Source organism: Lampris incognitus, chromosome 1, assembly GCF_029633865.1.
Source record: "Lampris incognitus isolate fLamInc1 chromosome 1, fLamInc1.hap2, whole genome shotgun sequence".
NCBI classification, from domain to species: Eukaryota; Metazoa; Chordata; class Actinopteri; order Lampriformes; family Lampridae; genus Lampris; species Lampris incognitus.
This window is the reverse complement of record NC_079211.1, coordinates 105,253,455-105,272,292: the sequence shown is the minus strand read 5'-3', so window position 1 is coordinate 105,272,292 and position 18,838 is coordinate 105,253,455. Positions and strand designations below refer to the sequence as shown.

The 18,838-nt window shown below is 48.2% G+C and overlaps 1 protein-coding gene across 1 annotated transcript; it reads left to right on the top strand.

Moving 5' to 3' along the window:
• The first annotated feature begins 9,073 nt into the window (after nt 1-9,073).
• prdm8b (PR domain containing 8b) lies at nt 9,074-14,977 on the top strand. Its single transcript, XM_056292474.1, has 4 exons — nt 9,074-9,389; nt 11,581-11,805; nt 12,109-12,340; nt 13,028-14,977. The coding sequence occupies exons 2-4, from the start codon at nt 11,587-11,589 to the stop codon at nt 14,296-14,298; spliced, it is 1,722 nt and encodes a 573-aa protein (XP_056148449.1). The 5' UTR covers nt 9,074-9,389; nt 11,581-11,586; the 3' UTR covers nt 14,299-14,977.
• Nucleotides 14,978-18,838: the final 3,861 nt, after the last annotated feature.

Below are 18,838 nucleotides of genomic sequence, written 5' to 3'. Positions count from 1 at the left end.
AAGAAATGCCAATACATTGTTCCTGATTCCTGATGATGTGACAGCAGTCCAGAAGATAGAAAACATCCACCAGGGCCTGTAGATGATTATGAACATTTTACAACAGTACATCACAAGAAAAACAAAAACAAAAAAAACGTCAGTAGGCTATTAGCACGTTAATTAAGAGGTTCCCAATGAGCAGGTTACCGTTCTCTAATGCTCCTCTGGCTCGGTGAGGAAAAGTGACAGCTAGCGTCTCTGCCAGCTCATCTCCTTCTCAACAGCACCTCCGTTCACTTCCCCGCTGACAAACATAAAGAGGACCAGCCACCACAGAGCGCGTGCTCATCATGTGTTACCCCTCCCTTTTCAGGCGCGAGGGTCACGGACCGGCACAGGTCTGTTTAAACGCCTTCATTAGGCTGCCGTCACCTGCTGTCATCAGGCTCAGGTCAATTACAGCGTCAATGAAGCCACTCCCATAAGCTAATATCCTGTGTGCGTGTGTGTGTGCGCCAAAAAGATTGTAAACCTACCTATAGTAATATAGCACTTAGTTTGTCTTTTTTTGGGGGGGGGGGCTTCCCCGTTTTTCTCCCCAATTTTACCCAGTCAATTACCCCACTCTTCCGAGCCGTTCCGGTTGCTGCTCCACCCCCTCTGCCGATCCACCAGGGGGACGTAACTCGTGGGAGGATCACGCTACCCCCCCCCCCCCAGTTTCCCCTCCCCCCCGAAAAGGCGCCCCGACCGACCAGAGGAGGCGCTAGTGCAGCGACCAGGACACATACCTGTAATATTTGCTAGTAATATTTGATTTGCTAATGTCCCTTACGGCTTTCCGTAGCGCCACAACAAAGTCACGTGATGTACGTAACAACGTCAGTCGGAATCCGGTCGGTGAATAAACACCCAGCACGAGAGAAGTCGTCCTTGCTTTACTAATGTTATAAGTTAACATAGCCAGAGGGCACAGATCATTACATGGTGTCAGAGTAGCGGAGTTTAAATACCCAATATGGATTCGTACGGCGTTCCAGCTCCACGGATGGACTGGGAATCGGCGAACGTACCTGAATCATGGAGACGATTTCGACAAACAACGGAGCTAATGTTCAAGGGCCCCCTGCGCGGGAAGAACGAAGAGGAGAAATGCAGCTACCTCCTGCTCTGGATAGGGGAAAAAGGGCGCGATGTGCACAACACTTGGACACTCAGCGGAGAACAAGCCAAGAAGCTAGAAACGTACTACGATAAGTACACTGAGTACATCACCCCCAAAGCAAACCCGATTTATGCCAGATATAAATTTCATGAAAAGATGCAGGGAGAGAGTGAATCCTTCGAACGATTTGTAACTGCGCTAAAGCTCCTAGTCAAAGACTGTGGCTACTCAAATGCCGACGAGATGGTCAGGGACCGCATCGTGTTTGCCACCAACTCACCCAGAGTGAGAGAAAAGCTACTTAGCCAGGGAGCTGAGCTAACGCCAGAAAAAGCCATAGATGTAGCCCGCTCACACGAGCTAGCAAAGCAACAGCTAAAGTCTATGGGCCAGGGCAGCACACATGAAACGGTGCACGCAATAGGCAGAAAGACTTACAAACCGAACGCACCCAAAGCAGCTAACGCTAACTTCAGACAAAGGGAGGGTAACGTTAGCACCGCCGCCAGGGCGTGTAGCTATTGTGGAGGGCTACACGGCGCTAAAGCCACTTGCCCAGCTAAGGGTAAACAATGCATTAAATGCAAGAAGCTCAATCATTTTGCTAAAGTATGCAAGTTTAGCTCCCAGGGACAGACAAAGTACTACCGCGTCACAGTACATGCCGTCGGAGAGAACCCAGAAGAGTACACCACTGACAGAGAGCAGGAAGAACTGTACTTGGACAACATTACAGTGGAGAGCACCGCTGTGGGAGAACAGACAGAGCTGTACATAGACTGCATCTCAATAGAGAACAACGGAAAAAGCAACGAGCAGGCTTACGTAGAGGTTGGAATTGGCACACCTCCACAGAAGGTAAAGTTTAAACTAGACACTGGGGCACAGGCCAATACTATTCCCACCAACCTGTTCCAGGCGCTGTTCAAAAATGTGACACTGAACCCAGCAATACACAGACTCACTGAATATGGAGGAGGCGCGCTGAGCGTGAAAGGCACATGCAAACTCAAATGTAAGTACAGAGACAATGCAATGATGCTGGACTTTTACGTCATTGACACAAACGCCCCACCAGTCATGGCAATGAAAACATGCCGTGACCTAAACTTGGTAAAAATAGTGATGGCTGTGAGCGAGGAAAACAATGTCTCATCACAGAGCATAATGGATGAGTATGCAGATGTTTTCCAGGGAATAGGAGAGTTCCCAGGCGATTGCACCTTCTGCGTCACACCAGATGCAACGCCGGTCGTCTGCCCGCCACGCAGAATCCCCATCGCCCTACGCAGCAAACTGAGGGACGAGCTTGACAGCATGGAGAAAGGCGGCATAATCTGTAAGGTAACAGAACCCACAGAATGGGTGAACGCACTCGTCATTGTTGAGAAGCCAAAGACAGGCAAACTTAGAGTGTGTTTAGACCCCAGAGCTCTTAACAAAGTGATACAACGACCTCACTACCCCCTCCCCACGCTGGAGGACGCCACCACAAAGCTCGCTGGAGCTGAGTACTTTAGCGTGTTAGACGCGCGGTCAGGCTATTGGGCCATCAAACTGAGCACTGAATCCTCAATGTTGACGACATTTAACACAGTGTTTGGCAGGTATCGTTTCCTCAGACTGCCATTCGGAATCGTGTCCGCTCAAGACGAGTTCCAGAGACGCGTGGATGAAACATATGAAGGATTGGACGGTGTGACGGCCATAGTGGACGACATACTAGTGTTCGGCAAGACTAAAGAGGAACATGACCAGCATCTCAGAGCGATGCTGAAGTGCACAAGGGAGCGAGGGGTGAGGCTCAACCCCGACAAGTGTCACATATGCGTGTCCGAGGTAAGCTACTTCGGCCACACGCTCTCACATGAAGGCATCAAACCAGACCCACACAAGGTGAAGGCGGTCAAGGACATGCAACCCCCACAGAACAAAGCAGAGCTGGAGACAGTCCTCGGCATGATCAACTACCTCGCCAGATTCGCTCCACACCTCTCACAGATAAACTCACCCCTCAGACAGCTTCTGAAACAGGACAGTGAGTTTGTGTGGGATGCAGTCCACGACAAGGCGTTCCAAGAGATGAAGAATCTCATTACACAGCACCCAGGTCCAGTACTCTCATATTTCGACCTGCAGAAAGAGCTGCGACTCCAAGTGGATGCATCCAAAAGTGGCCTTGGGGCTGTCATGCTCCAAGATGGCAAACCAATTGCCTATGCGTCCAAGTCACTCAACAGCACTGAAGAAAACTACGCACAGATAGAGAAGGAGCTCTACGCTGTGGTCTTCGGCTGCAAGAGGTTCCACGAGTACATGTACGGACGAAAAGTGATTGTGGAGTCAGACCACAAGCCTCTGGAGGCAATACTAAAAAAGCCACTGGCAGCAGCACCACCCCGGCTGCAACGGATGATCCTGGCGCTCCAAAAATACGACATCCAAATCATCCACCGCCCCGGTAAGGACATACCGGTGGCCGACACACTGTCACGCAAGTCAACAGAACACCACGACAGTGACCTACAGGAAGGGATGGAGGCCCAAGTGCACACAGTCCTCAGCAACATCCCTGTGAGCGACACAAGACTCACAGAAATCAAGCAGGAAACAGCGCAAGATCCACAGCTCACCGCACTCAGACGAGCCACACTCACTGGCTGGCCAGACACAAAGAAAAAGTGCCCGCCCAGCATCCAGGAATACTGGAACCACAGAGCAGAAATCTCAGAAATGGACGGTATCCTGTTCAAAGGTGAGAGAATCATTGTCCCCCAAAAGCTTCGCAAGGACATGATACAGTGCATCCATGCCAGCCACCTTGGCGTGGAAAAAAGCAAATGCCGAGCAAGAGACTTACTGTTCTGGCCTGGCATGGGGAAACAGATCGAGGATGCGGTAGCAGACTGCAGCATATGCCAAGAACGGCGCAGCGCAAATGCAAAGGAACCAATGATGTCACATGCCATACCCGAGCGGCCGTGGCAAGTGATAGGCACAGACCTATTCACATGGAACTCACAGGACTTCATAGTCACTGTGGACTACTACTCCAGATTCTTCGAGCTAGAGAGACTTTACAGCTGCACCTCATCTGCCGTCATCATGAAGCTGAAAGCAGCAATGGCTCGACACAGAATCCCCGAGACTATCATCAGCGACAACGGTCCGTGCTACAGCTCTGGTGAGTTCCGCAACTTCTCACAGACATGGGGTTTCTCACACACCACCACAAGCCCCCACTACCCACAGAGCAACGGCCTCTCCGAGAAGACTGTCCAGACGGCCAAACGCATCCTGGACAAAGCCAAAGCTGAGAACAAAGACCCCTACATGAGCTTACTGGAGTATCGCAACACACCGGTGGACAACCTGAAATCACCGGCACAGCTACTGATGAGTCGGAGGCTGCGGTCCATTCTCCCATCAACAGCAAAACACCTGCAGCCACAGATCGCCAGTCAGGAGGATGTTCACAAAAGGAGAGAGGTATGTCAACAGCGCCAGCAGGCATACTACAACCGAACAGCCAAACCTCTGCCCCACCTGCCCGCAGGCACACCAATCCGCTTCCGGCAGGAGGATGGATCCTGGAGACCTGCAACTGCGGAAAGACCAGCGAACACAGACAGGAGCTACCACATCCAAACCAAAGAAGGTCAGATCTACCAACGCAGCCGTCAACACCTGCGACAAAGCAGAGTGAACACTCACACTACACACACACACACTTCACAGCAGACTGTTACCAGCGCTAACAACAACACACAAGCCCATCAGGAAAAGCATGCTGAACCTCCAGACACGAACAATCAGCGACAACCAGACACACAGCCTGGTTACACCACGAGGTCAGGTCGCACGATCAAACCAAGACAAATCCTTGACTTATGAATGTTAAAAAAAGAGAGAATTTTACACCAACCTGTACTATACCTGCTATGTTTTGAAAAGAAATATTTACAGCGTTCACTTACCTTGTGTACCTACCTGCTGTTTGCATTTACCAGTAATGAAATGAAAAAAAAGATGAAATGTTATTACGGTGTCACATTTAGACAGTGAAGGAAATGTTTTACACTACTTTGTTGCAGTCCAGTTATATAAGAGTTCCACTTTCATATTCTTTCTTATTAAGATTGTATTCGCTTATAAACGTGCTCAACGTGGTCTGTATCTCTGCAGAGAAAGCAGCACTTTTCAGAAAAAGGGAGATGTAATATTTGCTAGTAATATTTGATTTGCTAATGTCCCTTACGGCTTTCCGTAGCGCCACAACAAAGTCACGTGATGTACGTAACAACGTCAGTCGGAATCCGGTCGGTGAATAAACACCCAGCACGAGAGAAGTCGTCCTTGCTTTACTAATGTTATAAGTTAACATAGCCAGAGGGCACAGATCATTACAATACCCACATCCGGCTTCCCACCCACAGACACGGCCAATTGTGTCTGTAGGGACGCTCGACCGAGCCGGAGGTAACACGGGGATTCGAACCGGCGATCGTTGTGTTGGCAGGCAACGGAATAGACCGCCACGCCACCCTGACGCCCACACTCCCGTATTTTTTTTAGTTAAAATCCACAACCAAAACACACGGACACCGGGAAGACGGTGCAAATGTTTGTGATGTTCATCACGCCGTCTGCAGTACGGACACACTCCCCTACAAACCCTGCAGCAAGACGGACACCTGCTGCACGCCACATCAGACATGATGCTGAGGTGTCGGGGTTCATCAGCAGCAGGTCCTGAACAGCCACGACGGGACTTGGTTTTGAGAGCTCTGAGCTCAAGAACCGCCCCAGCACAAGTCCTCCTCCCCATGCAGGGTGATGCGGCCTGCACATCTTCACCCCCTCTGGGAGCCCGTGCCTGTTCCGTGACGTATGCTGTAATTCAGCACACCGGATGCGGCCGCCACCTGCTCCATCTCGAGCTTCCGGGTTATGACATCACGCCGCAAAATCTAAAACACATTAAACTTTTGATGTCCCACGAGACTAATGTGGCACGCGAAACGAGCCTTTTGTTGGACGCTGCGCGTGAATTACCTGTGAAACAAGTCGACCCGCGCGAAGCGATGAAGCCAAGCCACCCCTGACGCGAATACCTGCACGTGACACAGCCCCCCCCCCGGACTGCTGAACAGAGCAGCAACAATGCCGGGAAAGAAAAAAAGCTCCCTCATCTGGCAGTGGTTTACTGGTTTTACCACCCCATCCCGCCCCCATCCCCGCACTCTCTCTCTCTCTCTCTCTCTCTCACACACACACACACACACACACACACACACACGAGTAGACTTTAAGTTCCCCTCTGCGTAAAATCCACATCTGAATGCAGATTATACACTGGCGCCCCCTAAATGAGCCCACACACAGTACAAGGGGTGGACCGTAACACACACGGCAACAGGCACACTGTAAAGTGTAACTGATGGTACAGTGATATACCTTAGCAACACACACACACACTGTCAGATGTAACTGATGGTACAGTGACATACCTTAACAACACACACACACACACACACTGTCAGATGTAACTGATGGTACAGTGGTATACCTTAACAACACACTCACTGTAAGGTGTAATTGATTACGCATACCTTAACAACACACACACTGTAAGGTGTAACTGATGGTACAGTGATATACCTTAACAACACACACACACACACACACACACACACACACACACACTGTCAGATGTAACTGATGGTACAGTGATATACCTTAGCAACACACACACACACTGTCAGATGTAACTGATGGTACAGTGACATACCTTAACAACACACACACACACACACACTGTCAGATGTAACTGATGGTACAGTGGTATACCTTAACAACACACTCACTGTAAGGTGTAATTGATTACGCATACCTTAACAACACACACACTAAGGTGTAATTGATTACGCATACCTTAACAGCACACACACTGTAAGGTGTAACTGATGGTACAGTGATATACCTTAACAACACACACACACACACACACACACACACACACACTGTCAGATGTAACTGATGGTACAGTGGTATACCTTAACAACACACACTCTGTAAGGTGAAACTGAGGGTACAGTGGTATACCTAACAACACACACTCTGTAAGGTGAAACTGAGGGTGCAGTGATATACCTTAACAACACACACACACACTGAAGGATATAACTGATGGTACAGTGATATACCTTAACAACACACACTCTGTAAGGTGTAAGTGATGGTACAGTGAGATACCTTAACAACACACACACTGTAAGGTGTAACTGATGGTACAGTGAGATACCTTAACAACACAACTCTGTAAGATGTAACTGATGGTACAGTGATATACCTTAACAACACACACTGTAAGATGTAACTGATGGTACAGTGAGATACCTTAACAACACAACTCTGTAAGGTGTAACTGATGGTACAGTGAGATACCTTAACAACACACACACTGTAAGGTGTAACTGATGGTACAGTGAGATACCTTAACAACACAACTCTGTAAGGTGTAACTGATGGTACAGTGATATACCTTAACAACACACACACTGTAAGGTGTAACTGATGATATATATCTTAACAACACACACACTGTAAAATATAACTGATGGTACAGCGATATACCTTAACAACACACACACTGTAAGGTGTAACTGATGGTACAGTGATATACCTTAACAACACAACTCTGTAAGGTAACTGAGGGTGCAGTGATATACCTTAACAACACACACTCTGTAAGAAATAACTGATGGTACAGTGATATACCTTAACAACACACACACACTGAAGGATATAACTGATGGTACAGTGGTATACCTTAACAACACACTCTGTAAGATATAACTGATGGTACAGTGATATACCTTAACAACACACACTGTAAGGTGTAACTGATGATATATATCTTATCAACACACACACTGTAAAATATAACTGAGTGTACAGTGATATACCTTAACAACACACACACTGTAAGGTGTAACTGATGGTACAGTGATATACCTTAACAACACAACTCTGTAAGGTGTAACTGATGGTACAGTGATATACCTTAACAACACACACTGTAAGGTGTAACCGGTGGTACAGTGATATACCTTAACAACACACACTGTAAGGTGTAACTGGTGGTACAGTGATATACCTTAACACACACACTGTACTTACACTGTCCCGAAGGCTCTCCACACCCCGCTGGGTGTATACTATATACTGTCGGCATGTGGCGCAGTCTATAAATGGAAGGATGGTGGCACCCGGGTGTTGAGAAGGGGCGAAAACACGCACGCGTGCACGAAGACGCACGCGCCCAGCGTTTGCACTGGTGGTTAAGACATGGAAGCTCTATCGTCCACTATAAATCCCGTATCAGGTGGACTGCCTTTGTGAGCCATGCTGCCTTTTCACTTCGTCCATCTCAGAATCCCTCAAAGTCAGTTTTCACTTCCCTTATTTTGACTATAACACCTGCTTTAATAATAATAATAATAATAATAATGATAACAACAACAACAACAACAATAATAGTAAGGCCTATTTGATTATAATACATGTGAAATTTAAATCTCATTTTTGATCTCAACGTTTGTCTTTAAATACAAACGGGAACCTCTCGTGTGGCCCGCCATCACTCCTAAAATGCTGTTATTTGCCCCCGCGGGCTCCATGACGAGCGGCGCTCCAGTCTAACACTATGATGATAGCAGTAATAAGGGCAGGGGAGCCTCTGCGGAGACGGCCCTCTTGCTGCCGGCGCGTCCATAAAGCGCCCGGGATGTCAGCCGGCCAGTCAAGAGTTAAAGGGAGGAGACGGAGAGTGACACGCCTCATTGGCCAGATTATGCGCCGCAAACAAAAAGTGTGTGTCGGTGTGCCAGTCAGCCAGTGCATCGCGCCCCATCTGCACGCCACTGTTTCTCTCTCTCTCCATTCTCTGTCCCAGGGTCTCTCTCTCTCTCTCCCCCTCGCTCTCCCTCTCTCGCTCCCTCTCTCTCTCTCTCTCCGGGTTGTTCGGCGGACCGGCAGCGGGGCCATAGCCGCGGCAGCAGGCACTTTCACCGGCACGGGGAAATGTATTGACACCGAGGAGGAACAGGAGCGCGTCTCATTCCACGCCGCTGTTGGGTTTCTCTTTCTTTCTTCTTTCTTTTTTGTGGCTTTGTTTTGTTTTTTGATACCAAGCATCGGTGGACATTTGTGGATTTATTGTTGCTTACCCACGCAAAAGGTAGGCCCGCGTGCGTTAAGTCAAAGCCTTGATGAGACAGTTTGCAGGGTGCTGGGTGGTGTTGGGTGCTGGGTGGATGCTGGGGGGGGGGGTAAGAGAGAGAGAGAGAGAGGGGGGGGGGGGGTCGGTGTGGTTCTCCCGGGCAGCGCAGGCTGACAGACGCCGTCCTGCAGCCGCTGAACGGGGCGCAGTGCGCGCGCAGAGCGCAGATGTTGGCAGCGTGTACTACTACTACACGTACACGGGTCCGCATGTAGACAAAACCCACCGCGCGTCCACACCGGGGTACCCCGAGACCGGCACGCTCTCGGAAGACGAGCCAGTGAGACAGCGCGATGTATATATATGATGTAAAGGGTCTGCCTCCCACCGGTCTGCGTGTCTCTCTCTATCCCAGGAGGGAGGGATGCATATTCATCGGACCTTTTGTGTGGATTTCCATATGAGATACGGGTCGTTTTTCGTTTTCTTTTCTTTTTCTTTCTTTTCCTCTAAAGACAATAGGTAGATTAGGCGATGCGGCCGCTGCAGAGAGAAGCAGCCTCTCTTTACCCGCCGTCCTGTTAAACGTGTTCATGGCTTTATTGTGACGAGTTATTATACGGTATTTATATTCAGGCTGCACACACACACACACACACACACACACACACACACACACACACACACACACACGCACACACACACACACACAGAGTCCTGGTTTGACCCGAGAGAAAACAACTTTTAACTGAGCCAGTTTCCAGAATAAGCCTGTTACCGTTACTCTCATATATATATATTAAATATATATATATTTAATATATATAACAGATTAAAATGGGTTGGATTTTGGTTGACGGCAATTTTTTTTGTGCGACATTAGATCAACCAATAAACAACCTGTAATAATTCATACAATTTGATAAAAAAATTAATTGTGATAAATTGCGAAATTATATATTTTTTAAATAAACCGATAGGCCACAGTTGTGTGGGTGGGCTCACATCACCCGCATGTATTTATCGTTATCTCGTGGCTGGAATAAAGAAAATGAGGGGTAAATAATCCAGCAGCTCGCGCTGCAGTAGACCGCAGATATGAATCACTTCACTCTTTCTTCTACATGCGCGATAATGCCATCACAGCCCCTCTGTAAAGCCATCAATAATATTATCCTGATAATATTCTGCATCCCGGGTTTAGCACGCTAGCTAGTATGCTGTGTGAACGAGGCAGACTTCTGCACAAACCTCTTGTTTTGTTTGTTTGTTTTTCGTGAGTGTAATTGTTTGTTGCGTGTTAAAGGCTCGTGTAGGAGAATAGAAACCGCCCGCGCCCGGGACACGCGGCGTTAGAAACAACAAATAAACAAACAAACAAACAAACAAACAAGAATAAATGAAATAAAATGAGGTAATGAAGTCGGCGTGGTGCCTTAATGACAGTCTGGAAGGGGAAAGTGGTGGATTATGCTAATGAGGCAGCATACGCTACTCCCGTTTGTACAAGTACGGCAGTGAAAGGTCAGATGACGTCACGCCCCCCCCAACCCTGGACAGGACGCTCCGTCCACACTGAGGCTCGGCTTTGTTTTTATTTTTATTGATCGTTATCGATCATTATTCCGAGGGCTGAAGACAACTTAAAACCCATGTGTGCTTGTGGAGAGCCAGTTAGGTTCTTCCACCACATCATTAACAATATGAAAAGATTAAAAACAAATATCCAAAATCCAGATGTTCTCCAGAACCTGTCAGGATTCAAAACTGTCGCTATTTAAAGAGAAATACTGCCCCAGCTAATGAAAAACTACCAACACAAGACAGCAAAATAATTTTAATGATAACAGTATAATAATAATAATAATATTATTATTATTATCTAAATAATATATTTTATTACAATTTAATTGCTATGACCTTTTTGCTTAGCAAATGTTTTCGCAATGTTTTTCATGTATTTATTCTTTTTATTTATTTGGTTCCCTAACTGATTAAATGAGGCAACCATAGCGTCAATATGCTGGCGGTAATGCCATCATGAACTTATTATGGGGCTTGAATTAATTAGAAAGCCTGTGCCAAAAAAAAAGGGGGCCCAAACGACGCCCCTGACAGCTGGTTTAGCCAATCTGTCTAGGAAGAGATTTAGTCCACATCAACGCCGCTCACGCGCCTCGCTACTTTCTTCTTCTCCCTTCCTTCCCAGGCCGTCATGGAGGAATCCGGTTCCCAGAAGCTGGTGTGGGACAGCGACGCCAAAGCGGTCCAGCAGTGTTTGACGGACATATTCACCAGCGTCTACACCACGTGCGACGTGCCTGAGAACGCCATCTTCGGCCCGTGCGTGCTGAGCCACACGTCCCTGTACGACAGCATCGCCTTCATAGCGCTCAAGTCCACGGACAAGCGGACGGCGCCCTACATCTTCAGGGTGGGTAGCAGCCTCGCCGGTCCTGCTTCGTCCTGCCAGGATCTAGTTCAAACCGCGAGGCATCCTCTGCCGTCTCATGACGCAGATCTGCGTTTTCCTGAAGGAAGAAACGCGCCCCGCAAAATAAAACCAGAACAGAAAAGCTCAGGATGAATTCTGCTTCATCAGCCCAGCTCACAGTGAGGCTGAAAACAATGGAGCATCAGCACCATGCTCCCCCTTGTCTGCGATCTAACGGTGGTGCGTGTGTGCGTGTGCGTGTGTGCGCGCGCGCGTGTGTGCGTGCGTGCGTGTGGTGCGCAGGTGGACACCTCGGCGGCCAACAGCACGTCGGAGGGTCTGATGTGGCTGCGGCTGGTGCAGTGCGCCCGGGACAAGGAGGAGCAGAACCTGGAGGCCTACGTGAAGAACGGCCAGCTCTTCTACCGCTCCCTGCGCAGGATTGAGAAGGACGAGGAGCTGCTGGTGTGGTACGGCAAGGACCTCGTCGAGCTGCTGCTCCTCAGCTCGGGCAGGGCGCAGGCCAAGAGCAAGGGTGAGTGAGCAAAAGGCAACGCGGCCGCAGCAGAACGTCACATCTGTTGGGCAGCTGAACTGTTGCCTCCGTGTGACTGTTGTTGGCCAAGTGACCCAAAAACAGCACCAGGGCGTCACACAGGCCAGGTTGTAGCCATTCCCAAGTCAGGAAACAACGCCGCATTCGCTGAACTGCATGCTCATATTTGGAATGACGGTGATATCTGAGTTCACTTTTGAGCTGAAAGTGGGATCAGACCCTGCTTTAGTGGCACGTTTCCACGCACGAGCAATTTGACCTGCACGAGTCAAAGATGGCGTTGGCGTCTTCCAGGGACGTGAATACACCCGTGCAGCCGTGTTCACATCAGTCAGGCAGGTAGACGCGTGTCTTTATGCAGCATGCCGAGGGCAATACCAATGCAACGCGACTTGCACAAGAGCAAGTGGAAAGATAAAAAAAAATGAATCGGAAGATGCACTCACTCATGAATGAGCGTGCACGCGTATGTGTGTGTGCACGCTTGTGTGGTGTGTAGAGGGTTGCATGCAGACAGTATTTTAATTTACCTTTACATTCATTACAACCTTTTTGTGGATATGTAATGAGGCATTTAAATCCAACAGTTCTAACTTCACCATTCGGCAACAAAAGCACGACGCGGTTTTCTTGGTGACTGAACTTTTTATCCATCTCCTTCCCCAGGCTCGTCCCCCCTCTCCTGCCCTGACTGCAGCCAGCGCTTCCAGTTCGAGTTCCCCTTTCTGGCCCACCTCAGGTTTCGCTGCACCAAGAGACTGCAGAGTGTCACGGGGGCCGACGAGGACGCGGCCAAGGAGAGCGGCACCGAGCGCCCCAACACAACCCCGACCAGGGCCAGCCCCAAGCTGGGCCGCTCCGAGGGCTTCTCCAGCACCCAGGACAGCAGCAAACCCTCCACAGACTTTCACAACCTGGCCAGAGATCTGGAGAACAACAGGACGAGCCCGCCCAGCGACAAGGAGGCAGAAATCCGCAGTGAGAGCTCGGGCAAGAGGAAGTTCTCCGAGGTGGAGGACAGGGAGAGCCGGGAAGGTCTGACCCTCACTCACACCAAGTCTAAAGAGGAGCTAGCCAGTTCGGCGCAGAACTACAGAGGAGTGTACGGTCTGGAGGAGAACCACAGGTCCCTCTCCCCACCGGGCTCCACGGAGCCAGGAGAGCCCAAGCGTAGCGCCTTCACTGAGGTCAGGAAGTCACCGCACAGTCTCAAGCAGCACAGTGGCACCAACAAGAGCCTCTCGAGCTCCAACTCTGAGAACAAGGAGGGCAGTCGCCCCGGGAGCAACCCCACCGAGAAGCACCTCAACATTAGGCAGGTGCTGTCGGAGACTCAGCCACCCCAGACCCCACCCATGGGCAGCGCTTTCACCTCGGTGGGGCAGCAGGGCAGCAGAGGGGATGGTGGGGAGAGGAAAAGCGCCTTCAGTCAGCCATCACGTTCGTCCTTCTCCCAGATCTCCCAACTGGTGATGCCGCCCAAGATGATCGACTGCCATCCAGCAGTGGGCGATACCATCTCCTCCAGCAGACTCTACCAGGCGGACCACCTGGCCGCCAAGCTCCAGGGAGCAGAGCTGGGAGCCAACTGCCCTGTGCCGGGTGGCATGGCCAAGCAGAGCCCCTTCGTCTACGCCACCGCCTTCTGGCCCAAGAACTCCGCACCCATCCAGCTGCAGATGCCCTCGGCCCTCACTCTCCTGCCCCCTAGCTTCACCTCGCTCTGCCTGCCGGCGCAGAACTGGTGCGCCAAGTGCAATGCCTCCTTCCGCATGACGTCGGACCTGGTTTACCACATGCGGTCCCACCATAAAAAGGAGTACGCCATGGAGCCCCTGGTGAAGCGGCGGCGTGAAGAGAAGCTCAAGTGTCCCATCTGCAACGAGTCCTTCCGGGAACGGCACCACCTGTCACGTCACATGACCTCCCACAACTGAACACACCTGAAATAAACCTGTGGGGGGTGTGGGGGGGGACTTTTTCAAGCTTTCTGGTCTGGTCATGGATATAAACAGTCCAAATGGAGAAATGTCACTTAAGAATATGAACAAATGGAAAAAAAAGACAAAACAAAATTAAGGAAAAAAAAAAAACACACACACACACCTCTCACCATCATGGACGCCATTCTCGTGTTTTCCTTTGGGTCCGTTATTTTTCCCTCCCCTGGTCAAAATGTCGTGTTTTGGGTGTATGCAACTGCGTTTTGACTTTGGAAAATGAATCTATTTATAAAGCACTTAACGTTTGAAAATAAGGGAAGATTTAAATGTGTAAATGTACAGCAAGTTGTATTTTATATCATATTAATGCGACTATAGAGAAGAATTCCCAGTGTAGTTCCACTTCACTGTTTACAAGGCAGCGACGTTTTTCTCTCTCGTGTCTCCCACGGCTGTGCTCACCAACTGGGGATATCGTGTCAGACTATATGTCACAGTGCATGTAATATCAAATAATATTAATTTAAGATGCAGTCTATACATTACAATGTAAATAACTTGTTTTATTTGAAATACAAAGTGTAATATTTTGTGTCAGTGGGGAATAGTTTCCGTGTTTTCTTCCTTTTGCGAAAATTTACTACTCGATAGTTTATTTAATCATGTTGAATGCATTGACAATAAAAATAGCTTTATTTTCAAATCGCTGCTGTGTTATTTCTGTGGCCGCGAATACCCTCGCGCCCGTTGCGCTGATAACCTACCTGTGCGGCTTTATGCAAATTAGCACGTTGCGTCGGCGGCGCGAGCGTCGGCCTGCAGCCCCGTATCGGCAAAGACACAAATGCTGAAAAACTAATCAATGAAATCACCAGGCCCCGCAATCATCCACCAGGCTTACGTAAAGGCTCACAACACATTGCAGGTTTATTTAGTAGCCTATTAGCATTAAAACACATTATCATTATTATTATCAGCATCATCATCATTATTATCATCATTATTATTATCATTATTGTATATTGAATTATATTCATGGCAATACGTTTTTATACACGGAACAAATGCTTGCGCTGTGCAGCTATATATTCGCTCCAGTTCGACCTATATGACAACAAAATGACGATAAAATGCCATGACAATAAAATCGCAATAATAAATGCGCAGGTTTTTTTATTTATTTTTTTATTTTCATATCAACAAGAATATAAGCGCATTCCGCAAAAATCATAGGATGGCGACGGAGAGCTGCGCATTGCAAGGCTTCGCTCAGGACGCGCCGAGTCTTCGTCACTGAAGGTCGGTTCCGGAGAATAACCCTCCGACACGTGTAACCTCCGCTCCGAGGCCAGGCATTTGTACAGGACTCCGAGGCCAGGTATTTGTATAGGACCTGGCTGCACAGACGCAGACATCTCAAACGATTTGAGCAGCGGATTAAGGTTGTCAAATAAACACAATGTTTTTTTTTTATATCCTGGGATGAAGAGTGTTTTAAACCTCAAATAGAAAAGCCAGGTGTGAGGAGGTCGGGCAGGATATCCTGTCAACCGACGGGATATTATAAATCTATGTGAGTGTACAAGCATTTAATGAATCTATTATCTTTAAAGCTATCGGCCCCGTGCCACCTCCGATTAATGTGCCACGCGTCTCAAAGAAGATCCCAGGAACCGGTGAAACGAGACCATATAAATAAACACTACTAAATACTACAAGCACACCTTTGAAATATTTTCCCTTTATAATAAAACATATGAGCATAATATAGGCCTAGTTAATGTTTGGAAATTTTAAAGGGTCAAAGGACGCTGGGAAATTGAAAGCATTCTTGCACGCAGACAAAATATCACGAGTGACTGAATGAACGAGCGCACGCCACGTTTTCATTGAGGGAACGAGAGAGTCTGTTAAGTGGATCAACAGCGACGCCGTGTGGTCATTTAACGAGTCACAAGTCAAATGCATTGCGTGTGTGGAGGAGGGAGGTGGAGGACGACTCGGGTGAACCGGTAGGACCCTACCTACTTTTGAACGTCAACCATGTAAAAAAAGAAGACATTTGAATCCATCGGTAGCCACATATATCGTACACCGCTTCCCTGTGTGCCCCACACAGCCTATCAGAGAGCAGCAAATTCTGCTATCTAAAAATCTATTGGCTGATTGTGTCATGTGACGTGAGTCGAATTTTCCCGCCACTTTATTCTTCGGTTGTCTAGTCAGCTTTTACTGAGCAATGAGACGCCAAAAAATAACGGATTTCCTTCGGGGCAACGCCACCGAAAAGCTGGGGAGGGGACTGCTGTCAGGGATTTCTTGGTAAAAGTGGATGTTTGGGGGATTTCCAAAGACTTCTTCACCCAGCACGAGGACAGAGACAGTTCTTCGGCAATAGTTAAAGAACAGCGGTGACTCTGACGTTTCTGTTTAAATTCTATACGATACGACTTATTCTTTAGTCTCTTAATAACGTGTTAGCTGTAATATCGCAACGATCGTTAAAAGTGGCTCCAGAAGTCAAGTCTGTTCAAAATCAGGGAGTTGGGGGGGTGGGGGGGTAATGGGCCCGACCAATTCGAAATGCTTTCCATGGTCCATGATGTAAACAATGGGGACAATAAAGTACCTACCTACCTACTGTAAACTACTAATAAGACACGTTAGTCCCTAGCTAATGGGTCTGACCCTTTAGCCGAGCGGTTAGTGATGTCGCCTTGTGGTGCAGTACACCCCGTATCGAATCCCGCACCGGGCAAGAAAATAACCGGTTACATTGGTGGCAGCGGTGGGATCCGGAAGTGTGCAGATCCTCAGAAGTCTCTTCGGAGCGCGGAATGACAAAGCGCGAGGGCGCGCTTCCGGGGAGGGTGACGACTGTAAACTACTAATAAGACACGTTAGTCCCCAGCTAACGGGTCTGACCCTTTAGCCGAGCGGTTAGTGATGTTGCCTTGTGGTGCGGCACACCCCGTATCGAATCCCGCACCGGGCAAGGAAATAACCGGTTACACTACCTTCCCACCTACCTAAACCGAGTCACTCACCTGAATGGATTTCACTCGTCTCGTGTATATCCTTGTCCATATCCATCTGCAAAATGCACAAACACCTTTGGTTCACCTGCCCACCACAAGATGACTGAGGTAAAATGTGCTAGTTTGCATGACGTCAATCCTAAATGTCAAATGTCCACAGAAAGTACACGTTTAACGTTTCTGTTTGCATTTTTGGACATCATAAACAGAAGCTATTATGCAGGGTAGGATCATCAACATGAAAAAAAAAGAAACTGAAAACACAGCCCTGTTTGGGACTAGCACAATCCACTGCATGGGAATGCATTGACAATTCCCTGGAAAACTCGTTTTTTACAGTTTCCAACTGGAATTTGCCAATGTGATAAGCTTTCTGAAATCATTATTCTTTGAAAATGTTTGTTATAAAGTAAAAGATCACACCTTTGTGTGGCTCAACCAAGTCTACTTTCAAATGCATCTGTCAAAACGAATGCTCCTGTTCTTCTACATCTCGTTTTCTGCAACCCAAAGAACACCAAACACATTATTCTCGTAGACAGGCTTTTGATTGATTAATTCCCTTTGGCAATCTCTTCCAATATATTGTGCATGGTGATAACGAACAAGTAAGCTCTGGTGAGCGTTTTCCGGGTGCACAGTAAAGAAGTGTAGAAGAAGAACAGGAGCATCATTATTGAGAGATACATTTGAAAGTAGACACAAAGGTGAGATCTTACACTTTATGACAAATACTTTCCAACAACGTGGTTCACTCGGGTGCAACAGAGAAGGGTCCAAGAATTCAAGAAAGCCTATCAGACTGGTGAATGTCGGTCAGGCCCAACCCAAGTCAGAAGGGCCACAAAGTGTGCAAATGGGCCTACCTAAAACCGTGCTCTGACAATGTTGCTGTGACCGTAGATCGGTCATTTAGTCTGAGACAGAATAGCTCGGGGAGGTGTTAAGAAACAAGGAGAGTAGAGTCAATTTGTTCAGTATTAACAAATACAATATTGAATTTAAATTGAAGTTTCCTTGATTAATCCCCTTGCATGCTGCGCCCGGGGACCAACTCCAGTTCTTTTCCCATTGCCTCGAATCCAGAACCTTTTTGCTGTGAGGCAACAGCGCTAACCACTGGGCCACTATGCCAATTGCACTGTATATTTACACACCTAGCCTATTAAATAGGCCTGCATTACAGACACACATTCAAATGGTACATTACAAAGACATCTGTTATGTAAGCAATCCAAACAGGTCCTTTAGAGTCACACTGGAGCGTGTTTAACCGCATGAGAGAGAGAGAGAGAGAGAGAGAGAGAGAGAGAGAGATTCTATACCATGCCAACCCTCCAACTCAAACCACCAATACACATATCTACAGCGCACACACACACACACACACACACACACACACACACACACACACACGAGACACCCGTGCTACCTCGTGTGATATTGATTCCCAGCATGCTTTGCATCTGGCGTCATCGTCCATTTTGCAAGGACAG

Coding starts and splice junctions, on each gene's coding strand:
- prdm8b (XM_056292474.1), top strand. CDS start 11,587: ATGGAGGAATCCGGTTCCCAGAAGCTGGTGTGGGACAGCGACGCCAAA. Junction 11,806..12,108: donor CGGCGCCCTACATCTTCAGG/GTGGGTAGCAGC, acceptor TGTGGTGCGCAG/GTGGACACCTCGGCGGCCAA. Junction 12,341..13,027: donor GGCGCAGGCCAAGAGCAAGG/GTGAGTGAGCAA, acceptor CTCCTTCCCCAG/GCTCGTCCCCCCTCTCCTGC.